The sequence below is a fragment of the Oncorhynchus clarkii genome, chromosome 23 (assembly GCF_045791955.1).
Source record: "Oncorhynchus clarkii lewisi isolate Uvic-CL-2024 chromosome 23, UVic_Ocla_1.0, whole genome shotgun sequence".
Classification (NCBI taxonomy): Eukaryota; Metazoa; Chordata; class Actinopteri; order Salmoniformes; family Salmonidae; genus Oncorhynchus; species Oncorhynchus clarkii.
The window spans coordinates 25,271,463-25,295,499 of NC_092169.1; the positions used below are offsets into that span (position 1 = coordinate 25,271,463).

General features: G+C 42.1%; 1 protein-coding gene across 1 annotated transcript in view; it reads left to right on the top strand.

The window, feature by feature from the left end:
- Window positions 1–21,943, top strand: part of LOC139381628 (cartilage acidic protein 1b) — a 51,542-nt gene extending 29,599 nt beyond the window's left edge. Inside the window, exons 5-14 of the mRNA XM_071125293.1 lie at window positions 10,810–10,944; window positions 11,073–11,218; window positions 16,439–16,575; window positions 17,321–17,403; window positions 17,779–17,879; window positions 18,007–18,175; window positions 18,832–18,977; window positions 20,861–20,903; window positions 21,085–21,228; window positions 21,565–21,943. Of these exons, the coding sequence (XP_070981394.1) occupies window positions 10,810–10,944; window positions 11,073–11,218; window positions 16,439–16,575; window positions 17,321–17,403; window positions 17,779–17,879; window positions 18,007–18,175; window positions 18,832–18,977; window positions 20,861–20,903; window positions 21,085–21,228; window positions 21,565–21,692 (1,232 nt within the window). The 3' untranslated portion in view covers window positions 21,693–21,943. The remainder of the gene's footprint in view (window positions 1–10,809; window positions 10,945–11,072; window positions 11,219–16,438; window positions 16,576–17,320; window positions 17,404–17,778; window positions 17,880–18,006; window positions 18,176–18,831; window positions 18,978–20,860; window positions 20,904–21,084; window positions 21,229–21,564) is intronic.
- The last annotated feature ends 2,094 nt before the right edge of the window (window positions 21,944–24,037 follow it).

The window sequence follows — 24,037 nt, forward strand, 5'->3', positions numbered from 1 at the left end:
TTCAATGAATTAATTGTATGGTACAAGGTGTGCGCGTGTTTGTATCTGTGTTAACAAGATCTCACGGTTTTACCAATTTGACTTCAGATTCTAACGTTTATCCACGTTTTTATAATGTCAAATTTAGAAGTTTCCCCAAATGTCAAATTCGACCCATTTCAGGAAACTAGGCTTACTTCACAGCAGAGCCGTTTGTTCGTAATTTTTTTTTTTATCTAAATGTTTTTTTTTGTTGGCAGAAATGCCTTCTCGAACATATACATTTTTATGTGCCTTAATAACACACTTGTATGCCATCTGAAAATACAATTGTTAAATTACGAGCCTAGTTGGTTTAGCCACAAAGTCAGAAACCTTCCCGCTAGCCATGATTGACTCATAATGAGTGGGCTGGACAGGCAGAGAGATGAGTTTGGATTGGTCTGCCATATAGCACGCTTCTGTATATTTGAGCTGGTCAGTGTTGCTAAGGAATCCTGTCTAAAGCGGCTTTAAATTTTTTTTTATTGAGTAGTAAAACTGCATAAGTTTTGATCTCCACTTTCTGGAGGACCGAGTTTTGAAATCAGTGGCGTTCGAGTATGATAGCTAAGGAGATGGAGAAAACACCTGTCTCCAGATTACATCTTCAAACTAAGGGCAACCATGGCATCCGACAGGAGACGCGTCCATCCATGATGTATACAAGTAGATAGTCTAGCTAGCTACATTTTCAGATATTACACGTTTCTAATTTTGACAGAAAGTGGTTTCATTTCAAGTTAAAGTGTACTGTTAGCTAGCTAGCTAATGTTAGCTGGCTGGCTCGCTAGCTAATGTTATGTGTATGCTTGGCTAGTTATAGTCTAATGTTAGCTAGCTAACCTTGAACCTGGTTGCAGATTCATGCAGGGTAGGAACGTCATGAGTTGGGATTATGGTTCATTGTTTAGCTAGCTAGCTACATTTTTTAACAAAAGACTCCACTATGCAAGTAACCATTTCAGGTGTGTTCGTAAATTCAATATGGCCATCTACTCCGATTTCAGAGCACTCTCGTCTGAGTGTGCCAGAGCGCAGAATATCAGATGAATTTACGAATGCTCAACACCCTTTGAATATGGCCGGTGTCAGTAAACATCGACAAAAAAGCATAATTCAATTGTTGCCAGCAGGACAGTTACAGTCACCAACGCTCTGGATAACATGAAAACTGCCTAACCAGCTCTGCTAGGGCGAGTAAAATGGGTGGGGGCTAAAGCTTAAGAGGGTGTAAACGATGCTGAATGGGTGTAGACAAAAAGAGCTCTTCAGTACATACCAAAACATTCAAAGGCCTCTCCAGTAGGTTCCAAAACATTTCCCATTGTACCTCAAATGCAGTGTATGATATACCATTTTGTAGCTCTGTGTCTCTGCTTTTATCCAGTGTAAATAGAAATGTACTTGTTTTTTACACCATGGGTTTTACCTCCTACTCTGCATCATTCTGTTTCTCCAAACGTTACATTTCGAATTTAAGGCTTAAGGTTTCAAAAAGGGTTAAAACATTAAGTTTAGGAATTCATTCTGAATGGTTAAGGGTTACATTTTGAGATAAGGTTCAACAAAACTACAAAAAACGAGTGTCTACCATTGGGATTGAATTTACTACCTTCGGATCAGGAGATTACGCCTATCTGCCACTGCTGTCCACAACACCTTAGCAAAACCCAAGCCTACTTGATGGTAATAGTTACTGTTGCCCCTAGTGGCTGGTTTTGAAGTCATTTCCCAACGTCCTCTGGACATGGACAGGCGTTACATTTCTAAGTCAATCTTGAGCAATCTGGCTGATCTGTGCGTACTGTATGTGTGAGCGTGCATTTTTGCATGCATGTATCTTTCTGTGTGTGTGTGCGTGCGTGCGTGCGTGTGCATGTTCATGTGGTCATGCTCCCTGTGATGTGTTGGCAGTTGGTGTTCTTTCTCTCTGTGAGGTCTGTGTCAGCAGAATGCCCTATGTCCCGTTCAGGGGAAATGGCCTGGAAAGACTGTAATGATCTCTCTGATCGCTTTTCTGATGGAGCCTGCTCTCGCCTTCTTTCCTCTCTCACTCGCTCTCACTCTCTAGCTCTCTCTCTCTTTCTCTCTCTCTCTCTCTCTCTCTCACTGTCTCTCCTTTCTGTTCTCTTTTGATGTCTCCCTGTCCCGCGCTATCCCCCCAGGTGTTGGAACCAAAATTACAGTGCCTTCAGAAAGTATTCACACCCCTTGACTTTTTCCACATTTAGTTGTGTTACAAAGTTGGATTAACATTTATTTAATTGTCATTTTTTGACAACAATCTGCACAAAATATTCTGTAATGTCAAAGTGGAAGAAAAATTCTAACATTTCTAAAAAGTATATGAAAATAAAACACTTGATATTGTATTAAGTATTGAACCCTCTGAGTCAATACATCTTAGAATCACCTTTGGCAGCAAGTACAGCTGTGAATTGTTATGGGTAAATCTCTAAGAGGTTTCCACACCTGGATTGTGCAACATTTGCCCATTAATCTATTCAAAATTCTTCAAGCGCTGTCAAATTTGTTGTTGATCATTGCTGGACAACCATTTTCAGGTCTTGCCATAGATGTTCAAGCAGATGTAAGTCAAAACTGTAACTTGGCCACTCAGGAACATTCACTGTCTTCTTGGTAAGCAACTCCAGTGTAGATTTGGCCTTGTGATTTAGGTTATTGTCCTGCTGAAAGGTGAATTAATTTCCCAGTGTCCTCTAGGATTTTGCCTGTGCTTAGCTCCATTCCATTCATTTGTACATTGGAAAAACTCTCCAGTCCTTAATGATTTCAAGCATACCCATAACATGATGTAGCCACCACTATGCTTGAAAATATGGAGAATGTTACTCAGGAATGTGTTGTATTGGATTTGCCCCAAACATAACACTTTGTATTCAGGACTAAAAGTGAATTGCTTAGCCATATTTTTTGCACTATTACTTTAGTCAAAACATTTTTATGGTAAATGACTTCACCAATCAGTGCAGCTAGAGCAGCTTGCTATGGAGCGAGTAAGCACTTTAATCTGTATAGTAAATTTGTTAATTGCAAATTGTATTTTGCTGTAACAGCATGCACTGTTAAAAAAGTGTTTTGTAACACTAAAACTAGTGGCAACTGAGCTGCCACCATTGTTAGGGAGACAAAACCTTTACTTTGCTGGGGTTTACACCAATCAGGCCCCTGAGGACTGTAATTGCCCAGGCCTCAGGGGTTATGTATGGGGTTATGAGGCAGATTTAAGGTGTACTGAAACCAGTGGCAATTTTACTATGTAAGTCTTGGTTGGGAAAACTCAAATTTTTTAGGCGGGGGATACATGCCAGCAAAGCCACAACACTAAACAATACATGAATTGCACTATAACAGTGACAAACGGTGCCCGTAAACTGTTAGGGCCTACATGAATGTGTCCAAACAGCAGAGCTGTCTTTTCAGCAACCATGGAGCGAATCCTTACCTCCACTACACCTGGCTATCAGTGGAGCCTTGCCTGGCAGCGACACTACAGTTTTAAAAAACATATCTGATATGGCTGACTCGCTTAAACAAATGTGGTTTCTACTGACAATTGAGATGTACAAATTATGGCATAAGGGAACGATGAGTGGATAAGCATTTTCACTTTTGGATAAATAGCGTGCCCAATTTCAACTTCCTGCTACTCATGCCAAGAATATAAAATATGCATATTATTAATTTTGGATAGAAAACACTCTGTTTGAATCATGTCTGTGAGTATAACAGAATTTATGTAGCAGGCTAAACCCCGAGGACTAACCCTTCAGATTTTCTTTTTTTGAGGTCACTGTCTATTCAATGGGTTTTCATTGGGAAACACTTGTTTGCAGTTCCTACCGCTTCCACTGGATGTCACCAGTCTTTGGAAATTGGTTGAGGTTATTCCTTTGTGTAATGGAGAATACGGCCATCTTGAATCAGTGTAACGTTATGTGTCCTGTTTGAGAGTTGCGCAAGACTAGAAAGCATGCTTGAGTTTGTTGTCCTCCTGTATTGAAAACAGAGAGACCCGTCTTCAATTTGATCGATTATTAACGTTTAAAAATACCTAAAGTTGTATTACAAAAGTAGTTTGAAATGTTTTGGCAAAGTTTACAGGTAACTTTTGAGATATTTTGTAGTGACGTTGCCCAAATTGGAAGCTGTTTTTGTTTCTGGATCAAACGCACCAAATAAATGGACATTTTGTATATATATGGACGGAATTAATCGAACAAAAGGACAATTTGTGATGTTTATGGGACATATTGGAGTGCCAACAAAAGAAGCTTGTCAAATGTAAGGCAGTATTTATATTTTATTTCTGCGTTTTGTGCTGCGCCTGCAGGGTTGAAATATGCCACTCTCTCTTTGTTTACTGTTGTGCTATCATCAGATAATAGCATCTTATGCTTTCGCCGAAAAGCCTTTTTGAAATCTGATATGTTGGATTCACAACGAGTGTAGCTTTAATTTGGTATCTTACATGTGTGATTTAATGAAAGTTAGAATTTTATAGTATTTTATTTGAATTTGGCGCTCTGCATTTTCCCTGGCAATTGGCCAAGTGGGACGCGACAGTCCTGCCTATCCCAGAGAGGTTTGAGCGAGCTAAGACAAAGGGAGTCAATAAGATGGATGTAGTCAAAACTATTTGTTCAGCACTTCTAAAATGTACAATGGCAGAATTCAGAACATGGGCCATTCTGACAGTAATCTCCCATTACACCAAGTCAGAGCCGTCGGATAAATAAAGGGGGAATATTAGCAGACAATGAAAGCTTTAACAATATTCATTGATGACATTTCTCTAAAACAGGTTATAGGCTACATGTGCACCTCCAAATCAGAACTATAGGCTAAGTTATGAGGGGTAAAAGGACCAAGTTATTAGGGTGTGGCACATGGGCTACTAACAGCTTACTACACAACATACATTTAGTATTACTTTCTAAGCTACAGTATACATATCTCCCTGGCATTTTACATCATTTATTCAGCAGCATACAAGTCATTTTTGGAGTCACCATTGTGCTGTGCTCACTTGAGCAGTAAGGTGGCTCACGGTCCTTCTTGTGGGCAAAGTTTGTCATGAAACTTTGTCATCAAAGTCTTGTCATTCTCTGGATTTATGGGGCTTTCAAGACAACTGAGAACTCCGAAAAAATACAAGGTTAAATCATGACGTCAGTGATCTTCAGGTCGGAGCTCGGAGCTCTTCCTCAGTCGTTCCTCAGAGTTCCGAGTTGTCTTGAACTCACTGAAGTCTGAAATTTTCCAGTTCCTAGGAATGACAGCATGGCCAATTTATTCAACTTTTTCTGGCCCATTGTTTTGCGTGTGAATTTTTATTCTTTTAAGCTTGGAAAAGAGACCCTTAAAACCAGACTTGAACCACACACCCTCCCCACTGAATAGCAGGGTAAGCAAAACAGTGATTCCTTTGCAACACTTGCAGTTAGCCACGGATTCATTCCAAAATAGTAATTGCTGAATATGCGATTTCCAACTTGTTGTGTAATGTTTATGCCAAATGGCCGATGAGCACCGATACATTTTAGCTATAATTTCTCTTTATATGACAAGGATTGAAAAGGATTTGCCAGTAGATTGTCGGCTTGTCTAGCTTGCTAGCTAAGATTTTGAAAGTATGATGAAATTATCAGTCCAATCAAAGCTACGGTAGCTATAGTTGAAGTCGGAAAGCTACAAAGCTACAGTTGAAGCCGGAAGTTTGCATACACTTAGGTTGGAGTCATTAAAACCACTCCATAAATGTCTTGTTAACAAACTATAGTTTTGGCATGTCTGTTAGGACATCTACTTTGCATGACATAAGTAATTTTTCCAACAATTGTTTACAGACAGATAATTTAACTTATAATTCACTTGGGTCAGAAGTTTACATACACTACGTTGACTGTGCCTTTAAACAGCTTGAAAAATTGCATAAAATGATGTCATGCTTTAGAAGCTTCTGATAGGCTAATTGACATCATTTGAGTCAATCGGAGGTGTACCTGTGGATGTATTTCAAGGCCTACCTTCAAACTCTGTGCCTCTTTGCTTGACATCATGGGATCTGTAAGTTATTTATCATATTCATATTCTTCAAAATCAAGGGGAATATGGTATTATATTTGACATGAACAGAAATTTTTAAAAAAAAACTGTCAATGACTGCTAATGTTAGAAGTAGCACTAATACAAAACTTGTACAAAACTTCAGCTCAGTGCTCAATGTGATCCACCAGTCATCCCTTATGCTAATGTCTCTGAACTGAGTCTTTATATTCAGATGATGGTACATGGAAGGTTGTTCAGATGGCTTGAGTCACAGTACAATTACGTTAGATGATATGATTAACAGTTGACAGGTCAGTGTGCATTAGTCTGTGATCCTTGTCTAAATTGGCTTTGGATTGGCCAGCCTGTGGTAAATGTAGTATGTATGTTTTTCTGCATTGAAACTGAGAAGTAGCAAATAATAACAAGCAATAATGATAGAACATGAATGCGTATTTCAGTTATTAACTACTTTAATATTTCTTAAATTGGTAACATGAATATACAATTATTTAACATCAATAGCAATATGCAAAATGCATTTATACATGAATGAAGCTATGCAAATATAGAAACAAGATAAAAATATGAATGTCAAAAGTAGGATGCAATAACATGCTTTCTCTGGTGAGATAAATTCAGGCTCTTGGGAATTGAAGGAAAATTATGAAACACAGAGATGAAAGACAAATTATTTTTATTTTTTTTATTGGTAAACTTTTGGGGAAGGCGGGCTTCCCTTGGCATCCATGAGTTCATGCCACTAATAATTACTGCCATTGTCTACCATAGGAAAAGTGTTAAATTCCCAGTGTTAAAATTCCAGTGTTATCTTTAAAATGTTGATTAAAATATTGTCTGAAAATTATCAATCAATATTTACACTATAAACATTGGCTTTTCAAAACCATTTGATTGTATGAAAGACACACTCTGTCAAAACATTATTTTTCTGTTTGGATGCAGCCTTTTTCATGGACTGAAACACCAACAATGGGTTTCACGAGGTTCTCTTAAAAACACCAATATTCAGATTGAAGAACCACTTTTGGTGTTTCAGAGTACTTCCATTCTGTTTTTAGTACCCGCAAAACAGCAGTCTCAACATCAACAGTGAAGAGTCAACTACGGGATGCTGGCTTTCTAGGCAGAGTTGCAAAGAAAAAGCCATATCTCAGACTGACCAATAAAAAGAAAAGATTAAGATGGGCAAAAGAACACAGACACTGGACAGAGGAACTCTGCCTAGAAGGCCAGCATCCCGGAGTCGCCTCTTCACTGTTGACTTTGAGACTGGTGTTTTGCAGGTACTATTTAATGAAGCTGCCAGTTGAGGACTTGTGAGGCATCTGTTTCTCAAACTAGACACTAATGTACTTATCCTTTTGCTCAGTTGTGCACCAGGACCTCCCACTCCTCTTTCTATTATGGTTAGAGCCAGCACAAACAATACATCTGATCTTGAGAAGCCCCTCTTTGTATCAGAGATTGACCAGTCGATAAAATTAATGAAAAGCGGTGAGGCCCCGGGTCCCAATGGTTACCCAATTGAGTTTTACAAAAGATTATCTTCTAAGCTGACTCCTTATTATGCTTATTATGCTTATTAGTTTATACTGAGGCACACATGCAGGGGTCACTCCCCCCTACCATGTCACAGGCTGTAATATCAGTCCTCCTGAAAAAGGGGAATGACCCGATGAAATTTGAGTCCTACCGACCCATTAGCCTGCTTTGCTGTGACTATAAGATACTTACTAGGGCTCTGGATATCCGATTAGAAGTGGTTATGCCTACAATAATACACCCCGATCAGACAGGCTTTATCAAGGGCAGACGTTCATTCGGTAACCTACGGCGCATATTCAATGTTCTTTACTCACCAAATTCTTCCCCCACTCCAGAAGCCCTGATCTCTCTGGATGCCCAAGAAGCCTTTGACCGTATTGAATTTGAATACCTTTTTACTGCACATGAAAGATTTGGATTTGGCCCTACTTTTGTCTTGTGGATAACGGAACTATATTCAGTTCCTCAAGCATCTGTTCGTACCAACAGCACTCTCACAATATTTCTCCCTGCATAGAGGAAATTGTCAAGGCTGTCCGCTGAGTCCTCTCCTGTTTGATATAGCCATTGAACCCCTAGACATCTCCCTGAGAGGTGGCGCAGGGATGACAGTTGAGGAGGGCAGGTCCACAAACTGTCTCTGTATGCTGACGACCTCTTACTGTATATCTCAGACCCCATCACGTCTATCCCAATCACTATTGATATCATCTCCAGATTTGGCAATGTTTCAGGTTACAAAATCAATTTCACAAAAAGCTTACTCTTTCCGCTCAATAAGCAAGCAATAGATCTATCTTTGGATTAATTTCCTTTCACGGTAGTGCTCAATACTTTCACATATTTAGGGTTCTGTGTGACTATGAACTTGAAAGACCTGTTCAATTTTAATTTCAAGCCAGCCTTGGAGAAGGCTCAGCAAGACCTCAATCTCTCCCCTCACCTCAATCATTTGCTTAGTCAACTCGGTCAAGATGGTCATCATGCCAAGATTCCTGTATCTATTTCAGACTATTCCCATCTTTATTGCAAAATATATATTTTTAAAACTGGATAGACATATCTACTTTCATTTGGAAAAAAAAGATCCCGTGGTTGCGTAAAGTGTTTTTGGAGAGACAGAAAGGAGAGGAGGGTCTTGCCCAACCCAATTTCCTCCAGTAATATTGGGCTGCTAATATTCACAAGATAACCTTTTGGGCCTCTACAGTTTTAGAGGGGGGAGGACTGGTGTGGTCCCTTATGGAAGAGCACTCGTGTCAAACATCATCCCCAGTCTCCTAAGTCTGTGCACCCCTACCATTGAGCATTCAATACCACTCAAACAACCCTACTGTGAAAAGTTCACTCAGGATATGGTCTCAGTTTAGGATCCACTTTGGACATAGACAAGCTATCTCATCCATGCTGTCACGTTCTGACCATCGTTCGTGTGTGTTTTCCTTGTTTTAGTGTTGGTCAGGACGTGAACTGGGTGGGCATTCTATGTTGGATGTCTTGTTTGTCTATTTCTATGTCTGGCCTGATATGGTTCTCAATCAGAGGCAGGTGTTAGTCATTGTCTCTGATTGGGAACCATATTTAGGTAGCCTGGGTTTCACTGTGTGTTTGTGGGTGATTGTCCTTAGTGTTAGTTTGCACCAGTTTAGGCTGTTTCGGTTTTCATTACGTTTATTATTTTGCACTGTTTGTATTTAGATTCGTGTTGCTATAGTCACAATAAACATGGATTGCAATCTACACGCCGCATTTTGGTCCGACTCTCCTTCTCATACAGAAAACCGTTACACATGCCTTTTATTTCCAACTCACTCTTCACACCTTCCCTAATAGATACAGCCTTCCAGCTATGGTTTTAGAAAGGATTGAAGTTTGAAAAATACCTTTTCCATGAATGTATATTTACCTCCTTTCAACATCTAGTTAGAGAGCACAGTATACCCCAGACATACTTCTTCAGGTACCTGCAGATTCGTAACTTTACAAGAAAGATTTTCCCCTCATTCCCATCTCTCCCACCCACAAGCTGGCTCGATGAATGTCTGAAACTGGATCCCTATGCAAAGGGAAACATTTCGAAGTGTCACATGTGCTCCCTCTCCGGTCTCTAGGTCACCAGCCTGCTCGTTATGGCGCACACCTGTCACCATCGTTACACACACCTGCTCATCATCAGACTCTCCTGGACTCCATCACTTCCCTGATTACCTTCCCTATACTGTATATGGCACACCCTTTGGTTCCTTCCCCAGGCATTATTGTTATTGTTTCTGTTCCTGGGTCATGGCTGTGCGTTGTTTGTGTTATATGTTTGTTTAATTTGTTTATGAAAACACTCACTCCCTGAACTTGCTTCCCAACTCTCAGTGCACATCGTTACACTAAGCTATATGACAATATTCAGAATAATGCATGCCCCACTCTTGACCATGTAAAGTGTTCATGGGAGGAAGAGTTTGATTTCCGATATGACCTGGCATTCTGCAATTGACAGGATACACTCATCCTCTATCTGCATTAGACATGGGCTATTACAGTTTCAAGGATTTCATCGCCTACACTTTTGCAGGAGTAGACTTGCCAGATTGTTTCCAGAAATAGACCCAACCTGCACTAGATGCCATCAGGCACCCTCCACGCTGTATCACACATACTGGTCATGCCCGGCACTAGTTCCATTCTGGTCCTCTATATTTGAGACTTTCTCATATATATGCAATAAGGAAATTGCCCCAGATCACTCTGTTGCTATTTTCGGGGTATCCCCCGAAGGGCTTACTCTTTGTAACACCCAAGCAGACGCCATAGCCTTCTGGCCCGTCAACTCTTTCTTTTGAAGTGGAAGTCATATATTGTTTAACAGCTATTGCATAGGATAGTATCAATGTAACTTGTTGCTGTATTTATGTTGTTACTGTCCATTATGTTCTATCTACTTTTAAAAAGCAATAAAACCAATTTCTCATCTCTCTCTCTCTCTCTCTCTCTCTCTCTCTCTCTCTCTCTCTCTCTCTCGAGGTGTGAGAGTCAGATTGTGAGATGTGTTCTTTCTTTCTCTCTCTCGCTCTCTCTCTCGCTCTCTCTCTCGCTCTCTCTCGGGGTGTGACATCAGTCAGATTGTGATACGTGTTCTGTCTCTCTCTCCAGGTGGCCGTGGTGTGGTTGTAGGTCCCATTGTTAGCCAGTACTTGTCTGACGTGTTTTGTGATAACGAGTACGGACCTAACTTCCTGTTTGTAAACAATGGAGATGGAACCTTCACAGACGTGGCTCAGCAGGCAGGTGAGAGAAAGATGGAGAGACAGCTAATTGAACAGGTTTATCTATGTATTTTGATTGCCACACCATATATTACTGTGGTGTTTTTCATTTTAAAAGTTAAAATGGGAGTTCCCTCCTCTGTGTACCAGGTGTGGAAGACCCTATGCAGCACGGTAGGGGGGTGACTTTGGCTGACTTCAACAGAGACGGAAAGATGGACATTGTCTACGGAAACTGGAACGGGCCACATCGACTCTACCTACAGCTGGGCAACAACCGCAAGCACAGGTTCAAGGTATGGAACACAGTTTTATACACAGATTCCACGTACGGTACTGTGGTTCAAGCACAGATTCAAGGTTTGGTAGACAGATACAAACACAACTTCAGCACATGTTCAAGTTATAGAAAGTAGGCTCACACACAGCTTCAAGGAACGATAACAAAGGTTCAAGCACAGTAATCAACTAGCATCCCACCGTTTCTTCTATTGAGCAGTACATTGATCTTAGCTAACCTTCAGCTACTGTGCTTAATGATTCTAGAGGGTACAGCAGATCCTTCCTCTGACACACGCAGGCTGCTGCTGCGGCTGCTGCTGCTCTGTCTCCTCTGAAAATAATCAATGGCTACTTTCCTGCCAGAACAAAGCCCAGCTATTTAGATCATGAATCCCATTATTATCCGTGTATTTTTATGGTCTTACATACTTTCGGCAGATGATTTACCAATTACTTCTAACTGTAGTTAAAAGTAAAATAGCTAATTAAATTTGTTTCCAGTGTATGCGTGTGTGTGTTGTGTGTGTGTGTGTGTGTGTTGTCAGGGATTAAGCTGTCCCAGTGAGGCCTTACACCACAAACCCCATAAACCTTGGCTGGGCTGATGTTTCTGTTAATTCAATGAGTCCCACCATCGCACAGGCGTGATTGATACTGAACAAAAATATAAACGCAACAAGCAACAATTTTACTGAGTTACAGTTCATATAAGGAAATCAGTCAATTGAAATAAATATTGGTGGACCTGGGAGGGCATAGGCCCACCCACTTGGCCCTGGCTCCCCACTTGGGAGCCAGGGCCACCCACAGGGGAGTCAGGCCCAGCCAATCAGAGTTTTTCCCCACAAAAGGGCTTTATTACATACAGAAATACTCATCAGTTTCATCATCTCTCCGGGTGGCTGGTCTTGGGTGATCCCACAGGTGAATAAGCTGGATGTGTAGTGCCTGGGCTGGCATGGTTACACGTGGTCTGCGGTTGTGAGGCCGGTTGGACGTACTGCCAAATTCTCTAAAATGATGTTGGATGCGGCTTATGTAGAGAAATGAACATTCAATTCCCTGGCAACAGCTCTGGTGGACATTCCTGCAGTCAGAATGCCAATTGCACACTCCTTCAAAACTTGAGACATCTGTGGCATTGTGTTGTGACAAAACTGCACATTTTAGAGTGGCTGTGTATTGTCCCAGCACAAGGTGCACCTTTGTAATGATCATGCTGTTTAATCAGCTTCTTGATATGTCACGTATACTCCCTCTCTGGCCTCTAGGTCATCAGACTGCTGATTACCCCGCACACCTGTCACCATCGTCTTGCGCACCTGCGCCTCATGACACTCACCTGGACTCCCATCACCTCCTTGATTATCTTCCCTATATCTGTCACTCCTCTTGGTTCTTTTCTCAGGTGTCATTGACTCTGTTTTCATGTCGGTGCGTTGTTTCATGTTCATTGTTTCTTTTATTTATTAAAACACTCACTCATTGAACTTGCTGACTCTCAGCGCACTCGTTACAGAATAACACCTCACCTAAGGGAAGCATCAGGGAGTGTTATTTTATTTCTACAGGCTCATGCCTCGACCAGATAGCTAGGCTTCCCTGCCTCATCCGGCTCGTCAGGCTTTCTGCCTCCACCGGATCGCCAGGCTCCCCTGCTTCCACCGGCTCATCGGGTTCTCATGCCTCTGCCGGATTGCCAGGCTCCCCTACCTCAACTGATCTGTCAGGTTCTCGTGCCCCAGCTGATTCGACAGGTTCTCGTGCCTCTGCTGACGTGACAAGTTCTCGCACATCAGCAGGGGTGATCGGTCTGCTCCTGATCCCCGGGTTCGTCCCCTTTGACGACGTCCCTCGGCTGGAACTGCGCGTCGGGGAGGGGGTATTGTCACGTATACTCCCTCTCCAGCCTCTAGGTCATCATGCTGCTGATTATCCCGCACACTTGTAACCATCGTCTCGCGCACCTGCACCTCATCACCTGGACTCCATCACCTCCTTGATTATCTTCCTTATATCTGTCACTCCCCTTGGTCTTTCCTCAGGTGTTATTGACTCTGTTTTCTTGCCGGTGCGTTGTTTGTTTCGTGATCATTGCTTCTTTTATTTATTAAAACACTCACTCCCTGAATTTGCTTTCCGACTCTCAGCGCACTCGTTACAATATGCCACACCTGTCAGGTGGGTGGACTATCTTGGCCAGGGAGAAACGTTCCTTAACCAGGATTTATATAAATTTGTGCACAACATTTGTTATTTTAGCTCATGAAACATGGGACTAACACTTTACATGTTGCTTTCATATTTTTGTGCAGTAGGACTTTTAACCCCTTTTTAAACATTGTGTGTTTGACCTACAGACCTCTGGGTTGTACCATTGGATTTGTCTATTTCATCCGTAGATACCAACCATGAGTCTGTGTGGTTAACAGGGGCTGAACTAGAGCGGGGTTTGTGAGACAAGGGTGGATCCCAGGTATTTCTTTACAATAACGTCTGTAGAGTCCGAATGGTTTGAGCTATAAAATATTTTTAAAAATATATATGAAAAGCTGAGACTTCCACAAACGAAGACCATATGTAATCTCAGGACATAATGACTATAATACCATAATTAGCTCACATAGTTTCTGTCACAACCTCAACTCTCTCACACACACAGTATCTGGGTTGACCTTTAGCATTGGTAATTAAGGTGTTGTCAAAGGTGTGTACGGGAGGCGAAGTCAGATGCAGGAGAGCAGAATGTAGTGAACAGGCGCACTTTAATTCCGCTCCAAAATACACAGCACATAAAAACAATAACGTGCCAAAAACACGGAACATGACAAAAGTAAAGCGCCCGACAATAATCCACAATACCAAACAAACAATTACACACAAAGACATGATGGGAAACAGAGGGCTAAATACATGTAGAATGATTAGGGAATGAAAACCAGGTGTGTATGGGACAAGACAAAACAAATGGATATATTAAAATGGAGCGGCGAGGGCTAGAAAGCTCGAACAAGGAGAGGATCCCGACTTCGGCGGAAGTCGTGACAGGTGTTTTGTCACTCCAGTAATCTACTGAATAAAAGGAGCTGAAGCAGCAGCTTGGCTGGACAGTGGATGGACAGGGGGAAGAGGGGAAAGTGCCGATTAGGACTGTTTTAACTCTATGGCTGCAGCGACCACACACACACACACACTTGCACACTCACACATGCACGCAAAAACACAGGCACACACACTCATCTTAGCAGTATGTCTCCCAGCCCCACCAACCGTAACTAAGAATAAATCTCAGAAGACATGATGTGAGCTAATGGGGCATCTTGATATGAAATGTCAGCAGGGATTCAGTGAAAATCACTATCATGTTGATTTGAATTGAACAAATCTGAGATTTGACAAAGTAGTTGGTCCTCTTCCCTTATCTGGCTAACAACTAACTCTCCAAGTCCTGCTGGCTTCATTCTGGGATGGCTCATTGATGTTGTAGCCACAATGCGTCGATAATGAAGGTGGCTGTATTTTTTACTGGTTGGCTCTCCTCCTTCTATTTCGCTCAAATACCCACATACTATGCACAGCCCTGAGCGCCGCCCCTTCCATTACAACAGTTGGATTTTCAAATCCAAACAAGTTGAGGTCTCAAAACATTTGAGAGAACCAATCAAGGCCTCCTTTCTAGATCAGTGTGTCACAACTCTCCCTGCACTGTGAGTCATGAGCATCAGCCAGGCTACTTTTTCCCAGTATAGAGTTCCTCACTCCATCTCCTTTGCCCCTCTCTTTATCTCCCCTTCCCTATCTCACCCTTTCTGAATTTCTCTTCCCTCTCTTCTCTCGTCAACTTCTCTCTCTCCCCTCTCCCTTTTTTCTTTGGCCATTCCATCCCCTCATTCACCAAAACAACAGAAGGTCACTTTCTGCCCCTTTCTTCTCTTCCGTCGTTCCCTTTCCTTCTCTCCCTCTTTCTCTCTCCTCGCTCCTCCTCCCCTCACCTCCCTCCTCCCTGCCCTCACTTGGCCATCCCCTCTCCTTCACCTAAACAGTAGAAGGTCACTCCCCTCCCTCCCCGCTTTCCTCATCCCCTCTCCTCTACGCCCTCCCCTTAGGCTTTATGATCCATATAATTAACACAGGGAGTAAACACTGTAAGGAGAGGAGAGAGGGATGAGATAGAGGTGAGAGAGGAGGAAGAGGAGAGGAACATGTACACTACAATACCAAAAGTATGTTACACCAGCTTACTCAGCAGACCAACTACAAATTACTCACTTTGCTTATCCATACTCACAGTGAGTGCCCGTCGATCATTACATTCCAAAATATGGAGTTGGTCCTCCCCTTTGCTGCTCTAACAGCCTCCACTCCATGAGCCCAGGACTAAATCACCTGACCAACAAATCAAGACTCCCCAGTGTTGTAGAACAGTACAATATTTTGGGCTTGAGGCTCCCAAATACTTTGACAGTTGACACTATGCCTGGTCCTGGATAGGATGTGCAGGTTTTTGTTACAGCCCAGCTTTACACCAGCTTACTCAGCAGACCAACTACAAATTACTCACTTTGCTTATCCATACTCACAGTGAGTCCAGCAGTCACATTTCATTGCATTTCATTTTTTTATTTTACCTTTATTTAACTAAGCAAGTCAGTTAAGAACAAATTCTTATTTTCAATGACGGCCTAGGAACAGTGGGTTTAACTGCCTGTTCAGGGGCAGAACGGCAGATTTGTACCTTGTCAGCTCGGGGATTTGAACTTGCAACCTTCCGGTTACTAGTCCAACACTCCAACCACCAGGCTACCCTGCCGCCCACAATTGCACATGTATTACCCTTTTAAGAAAACGAATGAAAAATGCTTCCAGACAGGACGGAGTGACCCACTATTTGGGTTTGGTTGAGAGTTTTTCCACTCAACAGATGGTACATTTACAGAATTACAATTTTATGAACAGGAATATCCCCCAGTGTGTATGTAATATCAACACGAAACATTGCCTAAACCCCATGAGGTCGCCATAGTGGGATGTTAGCTACCTGGAGTGAGTGTACATAGTGAGTATCCCCATAATGTTACATTGGTCTCCTGCTGTTCCTGTTGTGTGTGGAGGTGTGTGTGCTTGCATGCAAACTCGTGCCGTGCATGCGTATGTGCGTTCGTGCCTGTGTTCCTGTGTGTGTGTGTGTGTGTGTCTCTGTGTCTGTGTGTTAACATATTGTCTCCCTCCCCCAGGACATAGCGTCTCAGAAGTTCTCCATGCCGTCTCCGGTGCGTACGGTCATCGCTGCAGACTTCGACAACGACAACGAACTAGAGGTGTTCTTTAATAACATTGCTTACAGAGGGTCGTCATCCAACAGACTGTTCAGGTACACGCGCACATACACGGAGACGCACACACATACACTCACACACATGCAATATATCAGTTGAATCATCAGTTCCAAAAAGCAATTAAACTAATTTAATTTCCATGTAAATTTGAGCCTCAAATCTTAGCTAACATTTGTTAATGTCAGATCTCTAATTCCTAATTCCAATAGAGAGACACATGATCGTATACAAATGCAAGCAAGGTTTGAAATTATTGTTTTAGTCAAATATTTTATCTGTTTGGGCTTCTTGCGGTCAATTTGCAGTCTACAAATTAGTATAATTTTTGTATTATATATATATATTTTTTATTGTTGGACATAAAAGTATGTAAAAATACCAGGAAATCAGCTCCAAGTGATTTTAATTTTGGAAATATGTTCCCAAGTATTCCAACGCATAATAGACAAGTGATCATATACAAATATAAGCAAGGTGTGAAATATTATATCTGTTTGGGCGTCTTGTGGTCAATTTGCAATCAACAAATGATTTGACATTCTGTTCCGTCCCCCCAACTATGCACTCAAGAACAAATTGGCCCAAGGCTGAATCAAGTTGATGATCGCTGGACTTGTGTCTTGCTTTTTTGACTAAGGCGGTTGGCTTTGAGGGGCATTTGCTGTGCAGAATGTTGTGAGTTTGAGTCCCACTTGGGGAACAACAGAATGCACCCTGAGTGATGGTAGCTGGGCCTGGGTTATTATGGGGAGTTTAACAGATATCTGGTTGCTATGGCAGGGTAACTAGGAGAGAACATGGGGACCCCCAGATTGAGGAGCTGAATGTGGGGGAGGCAGCCGAGCCAGAAGGACGAGGAACAGGTGAGGGTTGGGGGTCAGGGGAGTGTTCAGGTGTATGTGTATGGGGGGTAGAAATACCTATTAGGCTTACACTGTGATGAACTGTTTATCATTAACCTATTCTACACTGTAAATGTGTAACACACATCGATTATATAGTGTAATTCCTACTTCCTCCATGGGATGGTGCTAGATGTCTGTGGTTTGAGATTGTAAACTTGACTAATCAGCTTTGGCAGCTCTGATTCTAGCTCCTTATCAGCCTCTTTTCTCAATGTGTGTTCTCTTATTATTCTTATTGTGTTGTCTGTTCGTGTCCTCTCAGTGACCTGTATCCGTTAGTTCGATGTGTGTGTTCTAAGTGTTTGCATGTGTGTATGTGTTGTCGTCTATCAGGGGCGGCAGTGACAGACTTTGATGGAGACGGTCGTCTGGACCTGCTGATATCTCATGGAGAGAGTGCTGCACAGCCTCTCTCTATCTACAGAGTCAACCAGGTACCACTGTGTGTGTGCTCTGACCACGTGTTCTCGTTGTGTGTTCTCTCACCATATTTTCTAATTCGAGATGTTGTATCCCACACACATCTCCTTTAATCTGCCCCCCCCCTTCTCTTTGTCTCAGGGCTCCACTAACTCATGGCTGCGTGTTATCCCTCGTACCCAGTACGGGGCGTATGCCCGGGGGGCTAAGGTAGTGGTCTACACTAAGAGAAGTGGTCCACACACACGCATCATCGACGGGGGCTCCGGATACCTCTGTGAGATGGAGCCTGTAGCACACTTTGGGCTCGGTAGGTCTGACACATACAGATGTACGCTCATGCACACACACATGCAGGTACATATAGATGTACGCTCATACACACACACATGCACGTAGGAAACAAACACACGCAGAGTGCACACAGACTGAGTGTGTGTGTGGAAAGCATTGCCAGATCCATGTGGAAAGCATTGCCTTAATACCCCTTCTGATTGGAGGCCCGGGGGAGAGATGGAGAGAAAGAGAGAAAGGGGAGGAGGTGAGGGGGGAGGAGGTGGAAGGGAGAGGCAGGTGCAGGTGCAGTAGCTGGAAGGCCTGGATAGAAACCCCTCTCCAGCCCCTCATCCCCATAGTCCAGCCAAGACAGTTAACTTCTGCCGGTTCAGACTAGCAGTAGTGTGTGTGTGTGTGTGTGTGTGTGTGTGTGTGTGTGTGTGTGTGTGTGTGTGTGTGTGTGTGTGTGTGTGTGTGTGTGTGTGTGTGTGTGTGTGTGTGTGTGTGTGTGTGTGTGTGTGTGTGTGTGTGTGTGTGTGTGTGTGTGTGTGTGTACTGACATGATATAGAAACATTAAAGGAACATTATGTGGATTTTACGGGAACATTATGTAAACATTCTGACAATGTTATGGAACATTATGAGGATGTTTTGGTGATGTTACCTGTCTCTCTTACCTGTCTCTCCAGGTAAAGACATAGCCACTAATGTTGAGGTGTACTGGCCAGATGGGAAGTCAATAGTCAGGCCTTTGGAACCAAGTGAGATCAACTCTGTCCTGGAGATCCGGTATCCCAGAGATGAGGAGGAGGGCACACCTGAAATAGAGATAGAGGTAAGGACCATCTTTTTATCTCACTCTTTCTCTCTCTCTCTCTCTTTCACTGTTTATTTCTCCCTCTCACTGCCCCCCTCTCTCAATTCAATTCAATTCAAGGGCTTTATTGGCATGGGAAACATATGCCAACATTGCCAAAGCAAGTGAAGTAAATAATAAACAAAGTGAAATAAACAATACAAATAACCATAAACATTACACTCACAGAGATTCCAAAAGAATAACGACATTACAAATGTCATATCATGTGTATATATACAATGTTGTAACGATATGCAAATGGTTAAAGTTCAAAAGTGAAAATAAATAAACATAAATATGGGATGTATTTACAATGGTGTTTGTTCTTCACTGGTTCACTGGTTCTTCACTTGTGGCACCAGGTCACAAATCTTGCTGCTGTTATGGCACACTGTGGTGTTTCACCCAGTAGATATGGGAGTTAATCAAAATTGGATTTGTTTTCAACACCTTTGTGGATCTGTGTAATCTGAGGGAAATATGTATCTATAATATGGTCATACATTTGACAGGAGGTTAGGAAGTACAGCTCAGTTTCCACCTCATATAGTACACGCAAAACAGCAGTCTCAAAGTCAAGAGTGAAGAGTCGACTCCAGGATGCTGGATGCTGGCCTTCTAGGCAGTGTATCTCAGACTGGCCAATAAAAATAAAAGATTAAGATGGGCAAAAGAACACAGACACTGGACAGAGGGACTCTGTCTAGAAGGTCCGCATTACGGAGTCGCCTCTTCACTGTTGATGTTGAGGCTGGTGTTTTGCAGGTACTATTTAATGAAGCTGCCAGTTGAGGACTTGTGAGGCGTCTGTTTCTCAAGCTAGACACTCTAATGTATTGGCCTCATGCTCAGTTGTGCACCGGGGCCTCCCACTCTTTCTATTCTGATTCGAGCCAGTTTGCGCTATTCTGTGAAGGGAGTAGCACACAGTGTTGTACGAGATCATCAGTTTCTTGCAATTTGTTGTTTTGTAGTGTTCAGTTTTTCCATTAAAATGACGAACACTTACCACGCCGCATCTTGGTCCGATCCTTACTCCTCTTCAGACGAAGAGGAGGAAATCTGCCATGACACAAATGCTGATGCTCCAGATACTCAACTAGTTTAAAGAAGGCCAGTTTTATTGCTTCTTTAATCAGGAAAACAGTTTTAAGCTCTGCCAACATAATTGCAAAAAGGTTTTCTAATGAATAATTGGGTTTTTTCAAATGATAAACTTGGATTAGCTAACACAACGTGCCATTGGAACACAGGAGTGATTGTTGCTGATAATGGGCCTCTGTATGCCTATGTAGATATTCCATAAAACATCTGCTGTTTCCAACTACAATAGTAATTTACAACATTAACAGTGTCTACACTGTATTTCTGATAAATTGTATGTTATTTTAATGGACAAAAAAATAGCTTTCTTTTGAAAACAAGAACATTTCTAAGTGACCCCAAACTAATTGACCCCAAAGCCAATTTGACATTTGCTCAGTAGATTGTTTTCGCTGAGGAAATGTACGAGTCTGCTGTTAATGATAATGCAGAGGATATTTCCAATGTTGCTGTTGACGTATATCTCCCGGTAGTTATTGGGGTCAAATTTGTGTCCACTGTTGTGTATTGGGGTGATCTCAAACCACACAATGGGACTTCAAAGCAAGTGGCTAAGTTTGACCCCGCACATAATTTAGTTGCTCTCTCTCTCTCTCTCTCTCTCTCTCTCTCTCTCTCTCTCTCTCTCTCTCTGGTTGTTAATAATTATTATCCAGTGACTGTATTCTGTACTTATCATAAGATCTTGTGTTATAAGATGATACAGTTTCTTGCTTTCAACGAGACAGTATTGAAGGTGTATCCCTTTCTTGCAGTGTGGCCAAGGGTTTGCTATGAATGAGAATGGCCGGTGCACAGGTAGGTTGAGCTCCACTATATGTCTTTAACAATCCCTGTCCTGTTTGCCAATGTGCTATCCTGCATCTCTTTCCCTGCAATAAGCGTCTTCTCCCGCTACCTTCCTTCTCTCTCCCTCTCCTCCCACTCTCCTCCCTTCCCCCTTTACACATCCCATTCTTTCCCTCCCCCCTCCCTCCAGATAAGGATGAGTGCACCCAGTTCCCCTCTGTGTGTCCCATTGACCGTCCTGTATGCACTAACACCTATGGCAGCCACAAGTGTCGTGCCAATAAGAGGTGCAACCAGGGCTTTGAACCCAACGATGATGGATCGGCCTGCGTGGGTGAGTGGGCTTACCCTGGTCCTAGATATGTTTGTGCTGTCTTGCCATCTCTTGTAAATGCCATGCCATGTTTGACCATAAAAAGTGGCTACACAGCACTAACAGACCTGGGACCAGGCTAGAATGTGCTACGATATACAATAGATATAGCTGCCCAAGCGAAATAGGTTTTTTGAGGCTACAGTCCTTCCAACGAGTGATTGTAACATTTTCCAAACTACTTTTCTCTTCTCTGCATCCCTGTACCTGCATGACTTACTGTTTGCACTGGCTTTGCACTGTGAGTTAATCTATGGTTGTTATTAATCTTTCTGTCTTCATTGTGCCTCTCTGCAGCTCAGGTAGCTTACTTTGGGGGGACACGCTCCTTGGGGGTCCGAAGATGGGCCGGCTTCTCTCTCTGGCTTCTTTCTCTCTCTCTGCTGCCTCTCCTCTCCTCCCATCTGCAAACCGGACTACTGTAGCTGCTACACACTTCCTCTCCACTTCACTCTGGAACCTTCCCTCCTTCGCTCTCCTCCCTCTCTCTGGGGGAGTGTACAGTGACTCTCGAAAACAAACTGAACATGAAAGTCTCTTCTCTACCTTCATTCCTCTGGAAAATGAACTGCTCATGGAAGCATCTACCATCTTTTCACTCGTCCTGAAACAAATGGATCATAGAACTCACTCCCTCTCTTCACTCTCAAAACGAGCTCTCCATGAACATTTCTTATTCTCTTTACTCCTCTCATACATAACAAATCATTGACTTCTCTTCCTCCTTTCTTCACTTGTTCATGGACTTGTCATGGACTTCTGTTTGTCAACACTTAGCTCCCAGCCCCCTCTGAACTGTATAATTACACGCACACACACTGGGAGCATGCTGCTGTGAGTTAAGGAGTTAACAACGAACTGCAGAGTCCTTCACACCACCTCATCAGCTGGACTAGCCTTGGACTTCAGTGTGTCTGCGTCTATATATCGCACACTATTCCCTCTAGAATGCACCGGTACATATCTGGGTCATGTTCAAAAGTACACACCATAGAATAACGTTTCCATATATTAATACCTCTGCATTTCACTCTGTTCCAAAATGTTTATTTCGTGCCTACTGAACATAATATATGCCATTTAGCAGACACTTTTATTCAAAGCGAATTAGTCATGCATGCATACATTTTACATATGGGTGGTCCCAGGAATCAAACCCACTACCCTGGCGTTACAAGCGCCATGCTTTACCGACTGAGCTACAGAGGACCCTGCTTTGGGTTTCCCATGATGGAAGAAAGGTAATGTCTGCTTTATTTGATACACAAAGGACATGATCTTCATCATATTTTTGACATTAGCATTGGATGATTCTTGATAGATGCTTTTCATGAAAACATATTGCATAACAAATACATATCTAAACACATATCACACAGTCATACCCAAGCCTTCAATGCCAAACAGTGTTCTTCAATCCTGCTTCTAGGGTTCCGCAAGACTTTTCTTCCGTCCCAGCACATACATACTGTACCTGATTCAAACTCAGTTGATCAGATGAATCTGGAATGTTAACGTTGTGCTGGAACAAAATCCTGCACAACATATAGATCCCCAGGACAAGCACTGAAGAACACTGATGTAAAATGATGCTCCCGGTACCTCAAACCAGGCTTTCCACCAAATGTTGCATTGCCTCCTTACTGTAAATAAATTATGATGATGATGTATAAATTATGATGTTCAACCTGTTTTCAAGTTAATTGCATTCCTTATCGTGTCTCCAATGTCAAATAAAAGTGTCATTATTATATAAAAGAGCCATGTGCAATGTGATTTAAAAAGTAAAATCCATCTCATTATAGGATGAATCCTAACCTGAGATTCCTGCATGTACTGTAACTCACACTTTCAATATGAATCACAGATGTCAATCAGAGATATGTATATTTAGTACTGATGAAACTCAAGTTAGGTTCTGACACTCTGTTCCCAATGTTAGCATTTTAATGTATAGCCATGAGAGTACAAAAAGGAAACAGTCACATTGTGTGACTAAGGTCGGGATTCAGTCTGATTGCGGGTTCAAATCAAGACAAATTGTATTTGTCACATGCGGCGAATACAACAGGTATAGATAGACCTTACCGTGAAATGATTACTTACCAGCAATGCCGTTCAATAATAGAGTAAATATTTGCTAAATAAACGAAAGTAAAATAAAAAATAACACAATAAGATGACATAACAATAACCGGTACCGAGTCAATGTGCGGGGATACAGGTTAGTCGAGGTAATTGGTACATGTAGGTAGGGGTAAAGTGACTATGGGTAGATAATAAACAGTATTTGGTTTTAAATATACTTAAGCATCAAAAGTACATGTACGATTTGTTTCAAATTCCTTATATTAAGCAAACCAGGTGGTACAATTTCATATTTTTTAAATTCATGGATAGCCAGTGGCACACTCCAACACTAAGACATCATTTATAAATGAAGCATTTGTGTTTAGTGAGTCCGCCAGATCAGAGGCTGTAGAGATAACCAGGGATGTTCTCTTGATAAGTGTGTTGATAAAACACACCAACAATAGCCTAAACAGGTATTGTATATTTCTTCTTAGTGAGACAAGGTAATGGGATAAGACAGAGGTCTGGAATTTCAATAAACAAAGGGAATCAGTGAGGGATATTAAAAAATGTTCAAGACCGGAATCTCACTGGATATCTGCTGGAGCGATAATGATACTGTCACAATTCCCATGTTCTGTGTTCTATGGAATGTTGGTATGAACAGATCATAATCTATGGAATGAGAGGATTGTTT